The sequence below is a fragment of the Dufourea novaeangliae genome, unplaced genomic scaffold (genome assembly GCF_001272555.1).
Source record: "Dufourea novaeangliae isolate 0120121106 unplaced genomic scaffold, ASM127255v1 scaffold418, whole genome shotgun sequence".
NCBI classification, from domain to species: Eukaryota; Metazoa; Arthropoda; class Insecta; order Hymenoptera; family Halictidae; genus Dufourea; species Dufourea novaeangliae.
Window position 1 is genome coordinate 89473 of NW_015374285.1, and position 12109 is coordinate 101581.

At 39.4% G+C, this 12109-nt stretch overlaps 1 protein-coding gene across 1 annotated transcript; it reads left to right on the plus strand.

Moving 5' to 3' along the window:
* The first annotated feature begins 8796 nt into the window (after window positions 1–8796).
* LOC107192764 lies at window positions 8797–11085 on the plus strand. The gene has a single exon (XM_015582097.1). It carries the CDS (start codon window positions 8797–8799, stop codon window positions 11083–11085), a length of 2289 nt encoding a protein of 762 aa, XP_015437583.1.
* Window positions 11086–12109: the final 1024 nt, after the last annotated feature.

A 12109-nucleotide genomic window follows, 5' to 3' on the forward strand; every position in this document is an offset into this window, starting at 1 on the left:
TGCTGTTGGCCAGCATGCACGATGCCAGTCTCCACATTGTCCGACACGAAACCACCTACGGGGGGGAGAATGAATTAGTGAAGGGTTGTATCTGCCGGTAAAAAAATTAAAAGCATTGAAAAAGAATTTCACATACGTAATGTACATACAGTAAAAGGACAGAAGAGATACATACATACAGAATAACCATCCAGTACATTTTTCTATTCCATGGTTCAAGGTCTACGTAGCCACCATTTTAATGTCAATACACGACGTGACCGATGAAGAACGAATTCTGAGCATTATTAGCACAAATAGAGCATTATATATTTTATTCAAAATACGTGTACAGTAGACATTCGTTTCCCGCACTAGTCGGGGCTGCAGCGGGCTACAATTCCAGGACCGTGCAGGAAGCAAACGCCAGTTACCTGACCGCTTTCCCCAGCACTCGGCTGTTCAGTCGTGCGACGCAGCTACATTTAGGGTGGGCTGGATATGTGCACTTTACAGTTACATTAATTATCTCCGTTATTTTTAGAGATATCAGAAAAGTTTATTCACAGAAGTTGTTCAGTATGAAGAGGGCTATTATTTAGCAGTAACAATTTTTTCGTAGGTGAAATATCTTGTAAGTTTTCAAAGTTAATTATGTTATTTTTATTAATGATATTGAAATATTATGGAATAAAATACTTTTATTACATAAATCGATTCTTCCAAACGGCGCGGGAAACGAATGTCTAGTGTATCTAATGGTACGTTTAGAGTTTAGACCAAACGAATGAATGCTTGTTTGCCTTTCACTCTATTTACTGTACACCACAGACGAAGTATAGGAATCGAAGAATAGTTTGCGCGGAATATTAGTATTTCTTAACAATTTATATTTTAAAAAATTGCTCGTAATTTGCTCCCTCGGAATCTAAAATTGCTCCTATCGCAACTATTATATTTAATGAGATATTCGCAAAAGAAAAAGCATAAACTTGTTGTTTACAAAATAGGTAGTAAGTGACCTTTTTACACAAATATTATGGCACCAAAAAATTGCTCCTGATTTGTTTTATAATAATCAATAGTCAGATATCTTAATAACAACTTATTAACGAGGAGCAAACGAAATATTGTTGTTGCATAGAGGTTAGGTATTACGTCATATCGTAGGCGCCCTAGTGACGTCATCTAGCGAAGAACAGACGAACTACATATGTGCTCGCCAAAAATTGGCGAAATGAACACGTGATAAGTAATAAACATCTTTTCGATTTTAGTAAAAGTGTTATGTATTCCACAAACATGTAAATTCCATTTAGTGGTCAAACCGAGGTACGAAACCGTCTCGTATATCTTGTAAACGTAAAATGTAATTATATGACACTGTCAAGGAGATTGTTTCCGATTTGCAACTTTGTTACACGTGTCGCCCTATGACTGTACAGTTGAGGTGTTCTCAATTTATCACGTTGTTTATTTTGTTAAAATTTTAAGAAACCAATTGCTCATTAAAAATTGCACGAAAATTCAGGACAATTGAGTTCTCTGTTAGCAATTTTGTTACATTTCCCATCAGAAACTTACTATTTATTCAGTTTTTGGGAACATCGCTTGTTCTATTTACCTCTACAGCTAGTTGAAATAGTCCAGCTGTCGTCAATTCCAATGTTATTCCAAATTTCAAGGTCTTATATTACTAATTAATCTTTCGTAAAAATGACCGTATCTTTACGAAATATTCAAAGTTATTTTTGTTTCAAAGTCACTTATGGAAACATCCGCACCCCTCTATGGTTGAAACTGCGAAATACATTTACATATGTGTCTTGACCGAAGTGTTGGAAAATTGCTGTTTTCCACACCAAGTTTATGGGACCCTCGCCCTGTCTCAAAGTCGTATCAGGTATACATATATGTAGACCCTTCAAGGAAGTCTTGCAATTAGTGGGCAAAAACATCTCAGTTTAGTCTGTGAGAAAACAAAATTCATTAGTCGTAGGGTACATTGGAATGTAAGTTTTCGAAAAGTGGTCAAACAAAGGCACGAAACATATGGCTCTGACATTTTTTATGATCATCGCAGTGCTGCAAAATGAAATTTCTGAAAAATCATCAGTGCTCGTTGAGCTAACTGCAGGTATGCGCAAAAAAAAAAGATTGTACCGGCGTGTAATATGGTACTGAATATTCTATTTTGTTAAACTAGAAATTGAAGTAGGGCGAGGAGGACAGATACACCCACCCACCGAACCACCAATAACGATGTCCCTAAGATAACCGAATCAACCCATCGCGAGCAGTCAAAGACGGCCTAAGGGTCATTCGTCTTGCACAAGTTGAAGTGACAAGACGTGATATGAATTCGCTCCCATCGAAGTGTACGTGATCTTTACTTTTCACATCTAATCATTTATACAAACTATTAGTGCCTTCGTTAGTTCTTTATCGTTATTTTCGTTTAATATTTATTCAATTTCGAGTAAATTATCATAAATTAATTCGATATTACGGGACAAAGTGATCGGTTTTCACGACTTTTTTTGTCTACGCTGTAGTATTTACGCATTTCTGATCTTATTTACAATCTTTTACGGCGCACATCGAGTACAATAGTTATTTATTTGTAACGAAACCATTGGTAATTTAATGTAATTGCTTGGTTTAAACGCGTTTATTTTCTGTTTCAGAGCACCGGTTGGAAAGGACGTGCCTCCCCCCCACACTATGGCAGTAAGAACACTCCAAAAAATTGGTGAAACACTGTAATATGTTGTAACAAATAGGTGATCATCTACTATATATTTTTATTTTATCGTGTTTTTATTATGTCTCGCTGTAAGCATGATCGCGATTTTTTTATTTATTGTGCAAAGATCGAACGAGAATTCTTCTGGGAAGTATGTACAGTGAATTAAACTGCGCAATTGAAGAATTCAAAATGGCTACCGTGGCCATTAGAAAATTTGAATATTACTTTTAAACATTTAAATTCGAAATATTCGTAATTTCCTGTGTCACGGTCGCGAAATTGTTTTAATATTAATTATTTCACCTGTCTATCTTTATGGAACCATCGTGTTTGCATTTGCATACGGTTTCGGTTGTAAGTTTGATTATATGTATAGATACTGCGTAATTCATCGTGCTCATCGAAGCACTGGTAAATAACGAAACTTTGATATTTGTAATGATTTTCTGAATATTTACAAAAATCGGGACGTGGTTTAGATACAGAAAATGAACGTGCTTATAGCTCTAACAATAAATGTCTTTAATATAATAGATAAATATTAAATATATACGTATAACTGATTTAATATATTTATATTGAATTGAATAATTATTCTGTAATATTTAATAATGTTTAAACTCGTGTGAATTATTGAAAGGCAATATTTTCTCGACAAACACTTGGTAGGATACAGAAACTAAAACAGTAGGCAGGCACAAGTGTGCCTTGTATTTCCCATGTACTTTTCTTTCAGAGAATTTTGTGGCCGCGCGCAATGCGGTCGAATAGAGCCAGTGTTTATATCGTACAAGATTTTTTGTTTATGCGGAGCGAACTGGTTCCATATAGAATCTCACCGGAAATGTTAGGTTTTCCCGAAATTAGAGTCAATATTTATTGCGTGTTATCAATTACTGTCAGAGTGTCGGGACACTTTTTGCTTTTTGAGTCGCGAAAGTAGAGTCAGTGCATCACTGAAGAAAATATGTTTGCGCAGCTCTGTTTACAGAGGATGTAAGTATCTTTATATTTTATTACTTACACTATTCAATTGAAACAGCTAGAATTTTGAGAGGAGGTTGTAACGATTTCTGTTCCTTTTTTATCAGATTCATCAGGCGCTGTACCAACGACCATTGCAGAGGATGTCCTCGGGCGAAGCTCCACCAGCCAAGACTGTAAGCATCTTTAAATTTTTTTACTTACATTATTCAATCGAAACAGCTCAAATGTTGAGAAGAGATTGTGACGCATTTTTTTCATTTTTTTTCCAGATTCCTAGAGTCTTAGACGGAGCCCTTCTGTCATCGGGTGAGTCGCATGCTTTTATTCCTCCAGTCCCCAATCATGTCGTAGGACGATTGGTCCAAAGCGACACGGGTGACTGGTTGTATACGTGCTTAATATTGCGAGTACAGTGAACGCGGATATGCAATCATATCCGCGAGTAGTGACATCGATCTGTTGTATTTCTTAGATTGGCTAGGGTCTTCTTGTACGCCGCGTTTGATATTAGTAATACAATTCAGAAATATTTGCTATTGAAAGTATATTTATAAACGTATATTAATTTAATATGAAATATTGATCTTTGGTATTTTGAAGCCAGAAGTCCTATTGTTTAAACAGTTGATATTTTTTTATTAATCGAGAACGTGGTACTATGTTATTTAGTTGACTAAAGAATGCAGTAACTTGATGATAATTGGTAGAATAGTTTCAATGTAATGGTTTCGATATTGTCATTCGGATACAGTCGTCTAGTATCGTTTATGAAAATGAGCAGTAAGATTTTATAAAGTAATACTTGTAATAATACTAGTATTACGTTTTAAAATTTTACCGTCCATTTTCATAAACGATATCAGACGACTGTATCAGAATGACGATATCCAAAAGATTACATTGCAATTATTCTACTAATGTCTTCATCAATCAAGACGATTACATAAAAATTATTCGAGTGTTGTTTACAAGTACGGTCAGTAGATTCAAAAATAATACTGAACTCGTTAATGTATGAAATAAATGTCTACGAATATAGAATCAAAATAACGAAAACCACGCCGGTATGTTTAAAGTAGAGGGGAAAACATTGTGGTGCCTTCTTAGATGTGCATGTTACATACAGCAGTTAGCGCAATACCACGAGACACGGCAGCACGTTTCAAAAATTGAAACCAGTGTTTCAGGTTTCATTCGTATTTCCAAATCCCTATAAAGTATCGGTCCATAAAACGAAGACGTGTTGAATTGCGTTGTCTGTGCATCGGTATGCACACCCTCGTGAAAAACCGCGTGTTATGGAATAATTTAACACGGGTGCACACGTGTTGAATTATTGCACGATCATTGTCGTGGCCGGTCGTTTTGATACCAATAGCAAAGAATTTCATCCAATTTTACGTACACACGGGTAATATGTATATCGAAACGTGCTGGCGTGTACTCACGACCACTTTAATGGAGTGTGAGCGTTAAATGCAGGGAAGGTACTACTGTGTTTGACCAGCATGTATACAGTATTCCTTAAACATATCGGTATGGTAGACGTACATGTATGTACTCAGAAGAAATGAGTATTTGTAAAGTCTGTCCCTTAGAAAGGACAGGGTTGTTCATCTACCAGAGGTGTTCATCTACCACTTGCGAGCAGCATTCTTCCCTTCCGGAGGTACCTCAATTACGGGACTCTGGTTGACTCGTTTGAGTCAATCTGAGGTCGGTAGTCGAGGAAACCCACGAGGGGAGGCTTGTAATTGCTTGTAGCTCGTGGGTGGCATTTGGACACCTCTGGTAGTAGAGTCAATTTTTATGATTGTTAGTATATAAAATTGTAGATAATAATAGTATAGAAATTTGTTAGATAATCAAAATTTGTTTCATCCGTTAGTGTGTTATTAATTATTTTGAACAGTTTGGTAGAGAAATAAGAAAATTAATATAATGTAAATTTATTTATTATTTAAATGCAGTGTTAGTAAAGTATGCAAACGTGCATTGCATATTGGTCAGTGATTCTTCATGATTATTCTTATTTGTATTACAGATATAAATGAATATTTGTTTTCATTTATATCTTTAATACAAGTATGAATATTCCAGAAGCATCACTGACCAATATATAATGCTTGTTTGTATATTTTCCTAATGAAACTGTGAAAAATTATATCAAATACATACTACCACGTTACTCGAAGACTCGAAGATATAAAAATTAAGTAGCGCATTTTGATACACAGATTGAGCTTGAACGTAACGTTCTAGACAAATATGATATTGGAGACCATGTACAAGAAGGCATTTCGTGACGGGTAGACCTCTGAGTCAAGGTGACGTGTCTGTGATACTTATGTATATTATGATATACATATGTCTTACATTGGCTTTGACGACGGGATCGCCCGAGGATTGTTCAATACATCTAGAGTCATGTATCTTACTGCAGAATCTTGCTTAGAGTCTTGACAATTAAATTATACAATATTAACAAATAATTAATATTTGCTTTTCAATTTTTATTAATATAAAGTTGAGTCACTTTCATTCCAAGAGAATATTAGCCCGTTAGAAGAGAATGAACTGTGTAATATGTTTTTTAGTTAGGATTTTCAGGATATTGATTCCGTGTTCGTTGCTCAAACCCTTTCACGTGCCCAGGTGCTACTTGATTGAGTGAGAACAACGGGGAACGGTGACTTGATTTCATATAAATAACATGTGTATGCGGCTGGCAAAGTTAGCTTACCGTGCACGACGTATTTTCCACTTGTGTGTGTGTGTGGTTAGGCAGTGGAATTGCGTCGGTTTCCATTTCTATCAATTAACAATTCATCTGTAATTGTACCTTGGAATAATTTTCCACAATTTCCGGTATCACTCGTACATAGTCCTTTGTTTTATACAATGTCTATAATAAAATGTCCATGGAATATGTACTGATTTCGAGTCTCTCGTTATCATGCGAGAAATTTAACACGTGATCGATTTAAAGTATACCAAATATACGTACTTATAGTACTTAGAGAATTTTTCTATTTTCGCAATGGATGCTAGTCTTTGCCAGTCGATTTCAGGAAAATGGTACGTACCTATGTAGAGTGTGCAAGTTGTGTATTGCGCTCGGGTGTCGGAGGCGTCCCGGGACGTCCTCCCTAGGTGTAAGGCTAACTTGCACCCGGTCGTATGCTTGAGAACCGTGGAGTGTTTGTGTTGGTGAGAATCTGTTTTTTGCCATTTCTTTTTAAATATGTATAGGGTTAGGTAGGCAGGTAGCATACTTTCTTGTGTATGAATGCACGATTAGATTGTAAGTAGGTAGGGGCCGGGCCAGGCTATCACAGTCTCTAATCGGGTAGGCTCCCCCATTTCGCGTGATAGTCCTGCTATCGGGATCAATTGTAGCGTCGATTCGAAACTGGTCCAGACGGAGCATGCTGTCTGCTTCTGGTTTCGATTTCGATTCTTCAAATTGGTCAAATAGTTTTGTCGCGGTCGCGGTCGGAAGGATAGGAACGTCGAAACGAACGACCTGCTCGATTGCACTCATGGTACGATCGTACAAGACTCCTGCGAGTTCGGTTGATCGTCCACAACCGAGCAGTTTCAGGATTTCAGATTCGGGCGGACCGCCGAAGAAAAGAAGTGGCCCAACACAAACTGTGTATCGAAGAGGGCGGTTTGAATTAGTGTTGCGGATGAGAATATATCGCGGGTTGCATTAGTCTTGTAAATTGTTAATATTGATCTTCCTAATTGCTTGGAGAATAGTGTTGCGAATGATGAAATCGTGTATGTATTAAAATCATTTTTATATTTACAGAGTAGTGTTACGATAAAGACTGTGCGCGATTGCGTATACTTGTTATTTGAATGAAAGTCTTGTTGGATCAATTAAAGATCATAACTTTAATTGATCCATATAGTTCTTGTCTTTTGTTGAATTAGTGTTGCGAGATGAATTAATCGGATTTGGCTTAGTGTTGCGATCCATGGAACGCCCAAAACTATGCTGGAACCACTATCAGAACCACAAAGCAGCAGCTGATATTGCTGTAAAGAGTGGTTCACCGCAGCCCACAATGGTTGCACCGATTTCTTCAACCTAAAGTTAGTGTTGCGTATTATGAGATGAAGGTGCACGGGAGTTTTTTCATTTTTATATTTATTAAATTAGCGTGGCGAGCAAAGAAAGTACCACTCGCGTTTTTGAGAATCTTTTGAACATAAATTGACATTAAATGATTAGTGTTGCGAGTGATAAGCGCCCTACGTGGCTGCTCTCGGGAGTTTTTTCATATTATATTCAATTATTTAGTGTTGCGTAAAGAAATATAATATAACTGTCCACTCACGGGTTCTCCTTTTAATAAAATGAAATGTAAAGAGTGGACATTTCAGCGCCCTATTGTGGCTGTTATTTTTCTGTTTCTGTATCATTTGCCAAGTGTTTGCGTTGGAAATATTGCTGAAAAAAGTGTTCAATTTTTTTTATTAATAACAGAAACATTCTTTTGTAATTTCTTGAACCACTAATATCTGCTACGTACACATTGAAGATTATATGTATATTTTGTAGCCGATACGATGTTTCTCGTTAACGAAACCGTTCGCTACGCGATACTTTGTCGCGGAAGTCGACCGTTGGCGGCTGTGTCGTCATCGACGCTCGCTCGAAACCGAGCGTCGTATTCGTTCTTTGTTGCGTCGATGACCGTCCCTTTCTCGAGTCAGTCGTCGATGGTCGTCGAGTGGATGCTATGGAGATCGGACACGCAGTGTTAAATAAATAACCATTTACGATTCACACCGTCTCTCCTCTTTTTACCTACAAAATTCAGAAGTGGGATTATCGAACATTTGGTGCAGTGCGCGACTTTATGTTTTAACCGCGACTGTTGTTTACGTGCTATCGACTGCCATATCTTGAAGATTTTGTTTTGAGAGACTTTGCGACAAGTCGGTGTGCGCGTGTCCGAAAGATTTAGACATTAGACGATTAATCTCGTGGCTCAGTTATTGTGTAAGTTTTGTGTTAAACTTTAGATAAAAATTTTTGTTCCCTGGACGTAAGTGTTTACATCAAGATGGCGAGCGGACAAAGGGGAAGATTGCAAGACCTGTCGAATAACCAGTTAAAGGAACTATTACGTGATCGCGATCTCGCAGTATCTGGCGGTAAGGCCGAACTGATTGCACGTTTGTTGCAAGCCGATCCGGATTGTGAGAATTCTCTTCCGTCGAGTGCGGGAACGGTCGAGAATGCGGCACCCACGAGTGGCCCGACGGTCGCACCTTCTGGGATCACCTGGGATTCGCAAATCTGTATGCAGATGATGGAGATGATGCGTGCGGAGATGCGAGCCATGCATTGCGAGCTAGAGGCACAACGCGAACAGAAACGAGAGGGACAGCGCGAGCGAAATTTACAACGCGATCGAGAGGCGCAGTCTACACAATTCGCTGAGAGTGTTAACGGTGCGCTTTCAATGCACCCGACGATCGGAATCAAAACGATTGCTGATCTTTTGGTTGAATTTGCGGCTGGACCTGAAGATGATTTTGGTAACTGGAGACAGCAATTGGAATTATTGCGAGACACTTACCGTTTGGACGACAATAGCGCCAGAATTTTTATGAGCTTACGTTTGCGTGGAAAGGCTGCGAAATGGTTTCATTCAAAGCCCAATCACTTGAGAATGAGGGTTGCGGATCTCCTCAACGAGCTGCAGCGCGTTTTCGACAATCGGCCGAATAAAGCAGCATTGCGTAAGGAGTTCGAGAAAAGATCGTGGCACAAAGACGAATCTTTTGGCGAGTATTATTTCGACAAGGTTACGTTGGCGAACAAAGTCACCATCGACCAGGAAGAACTAGTCGATTTCATAATTGACGGAATCCCGGATGTCCGATTGAGAGGTCAGGCAAGAACGCATCGCTTCAAGAAACCCGAAGATTTGTTGGACGCGTATAGAAATATTTCATTTTCCGAGCCAACCAGAAACGATCGAGACCGCAGGGAGGTGAGGAAACCGTGGATTTTGAGGACGACGCAGACGGAAGAAGCACCTATACGTACGAGGGAAGTACCAGCCAGTGCAAGGGAAACGCCAGTACGCGCGAGGGAGGCTCGTTGTTATAATTGCAGCGAGACGGGCCACACAAAAAGAGACTGTCCGCGACCACAACGCGAATGGGGCTCTTGTTTCCGTTGCGGCAGTGTGGAGCATCGTGCAAGAAATTGCACACAGGATACCGCGACGAGGAGCACACACAGGCCGGGGACGTCTACAACGGTGGAAACGTCTACGCGCCTGATTCAGCCGACTTCTCCTGGTGTCCCATTTTTGGTACCAATATCGTTTGTTATGCCCGGAGGTAACGGAGAAAATACGAAGTTTGTTATTAGCGCTATGATCGATTCAGGATCTCCCGTAAGTTTAATTAAGTCAAATTTATTGCCCGCCGGTTTATATTCCACAAACTCGCGAGATGAGCATTCGTATCAGGGACTAAACTATTCTCCGGTAAAAGTTTTGGGCGTGTTCGAAAGAATGGTCGCTGTCAATGACGTTTCGATGGAAATAAAATTTTTTGTAGTTCCGGATCAAACAATGCCGTGCGCTGCTATTCTCGGACGAGATTATATATTATCGCCATTAATAAATATTACTTTAGGTCGTCGATTTAAGATTGAAAAAGCTAGTTCGGTTTGCCCTGAAAGCGAAGCCGATAATTTTGTTGGTCAAATTATGCAAATCGAGTATGTTAAAGAACCCGAGAGTATAGCCGAAACATTAAATATTGATCCCGAAATAGACTTCGAGACGTCATTGAGGATCAAACGAATTTTTCACGACGAGATGTGCGCGCCGCGCGATTTGAATTTTTCACTGAATGATATCGAACTCGTGATCACAGTCAAGAGTGATCAGCCGGTATGTTTCCGTCCGCGACGTTTAGCCTTCGCCGAAAAGGAACAGTTGCGTAAAATTTTAGACGATTTGTGCGAACAGAAAATCATACGACCGAGTAATTCGCCGTACGCAAGTCCTATTGTGTTGGTACGGAAAAAGAATGGAGAATTGCGTCTCTGTATCGATTACAGAGAATTGAATAAAATTACGATCAAAGACAATTTCCCGGCGCCTTTTATCGACGATTGTTTGGATCAGCTGCGGGGTAGAAAGTATTTTTCGAAACTCGATTTAAAAAACGGTTTTCATCACGTGAAGGTTTCCGAATCGTGTATTAAATATACATCTTTTGTTACCCCCTTGGGACAATTTGAATACCTTAGAATGCCTTTTGGGCTTACTAACGCCCCACGTGTTTTCCAGAGGTATATTAATTCTATATTCTCCGACTTAGTGTAAGAGAATGACCGAATAAGAAGGTGGAATTGGTATTTCTGTGCGAAGAAGGTCACGCACGTAGCATGCACTGGTAGTCAAAGCAGACCGACGAGTGTTGTTATGACTGGGACCGACAACGATAATCTGACCCAGGTCACTCTGAAAGTCACCGTCGGGTGACGATCGAAAAACGAATAGACAGGCACACTTTGTCGTTGGTCGTCGGCTGTGACGGTCATAAACCAGCTCTCAATTCTTAGGCAGGATTATCGATATATACATATGAGTGTATTATTTTTCTAACAATTGTTGCGTCTGGACTATGTCTCCGGCGCTTTCTCACGTTGGAGAAATCGCGCGGTGCCTGGAGTTGGCTCGGCACGTGGTAGTGGTGGGAAATTACCCCGAGACGTTCGGCATTGGATTTTTACAGGAAAAACCCCGAGGACAGGGGGTGGAAACGGGCATCTTAAAAAGGCTCGAACTGAAGAGCTCGGGGCCAGTTTTACACAATCAGTTGTCGAGTCACCTCGTTACATTACCAGGCATTCGAACGTGTACTTTAAGCATTTGTTCACAGATCAGTAAAGATTTTTAAGATCAAGAAATAGCATAAACCTTTATTTCTCCCTACACCATCGCAGTCCCTATCCCAGGATAAATTCCTTAAATGGATTGACCAAAACAGGGGACGAACAAAATTTAGTCGTGATAAATTCGCAACAAAATTGGTGACAGCGGTGGGATCTCTTAATCGATGGTGTTGGGGCATTGTGAAGTGCCAAAGTTAAGTTGATAATTGAGTCGTGAACAATATCGGGAAAACTGTTAATTACAAACAATTGAAGTGAGTGACTCATAATAAACATTATAAATATTGTGAGCATCCGAAATTAATTCGTGGCTAGTGAGTGAAATTAGATCGAAGGAAAATGCCCATACAACATACACCGGCTCGAGGAAGCCCGGAATCACCAATGCAGGTGTCCTTGGATGAACAACGGAGACAACTGGAGGACATGCAGCAAGTTTTGGCAGACCAAAT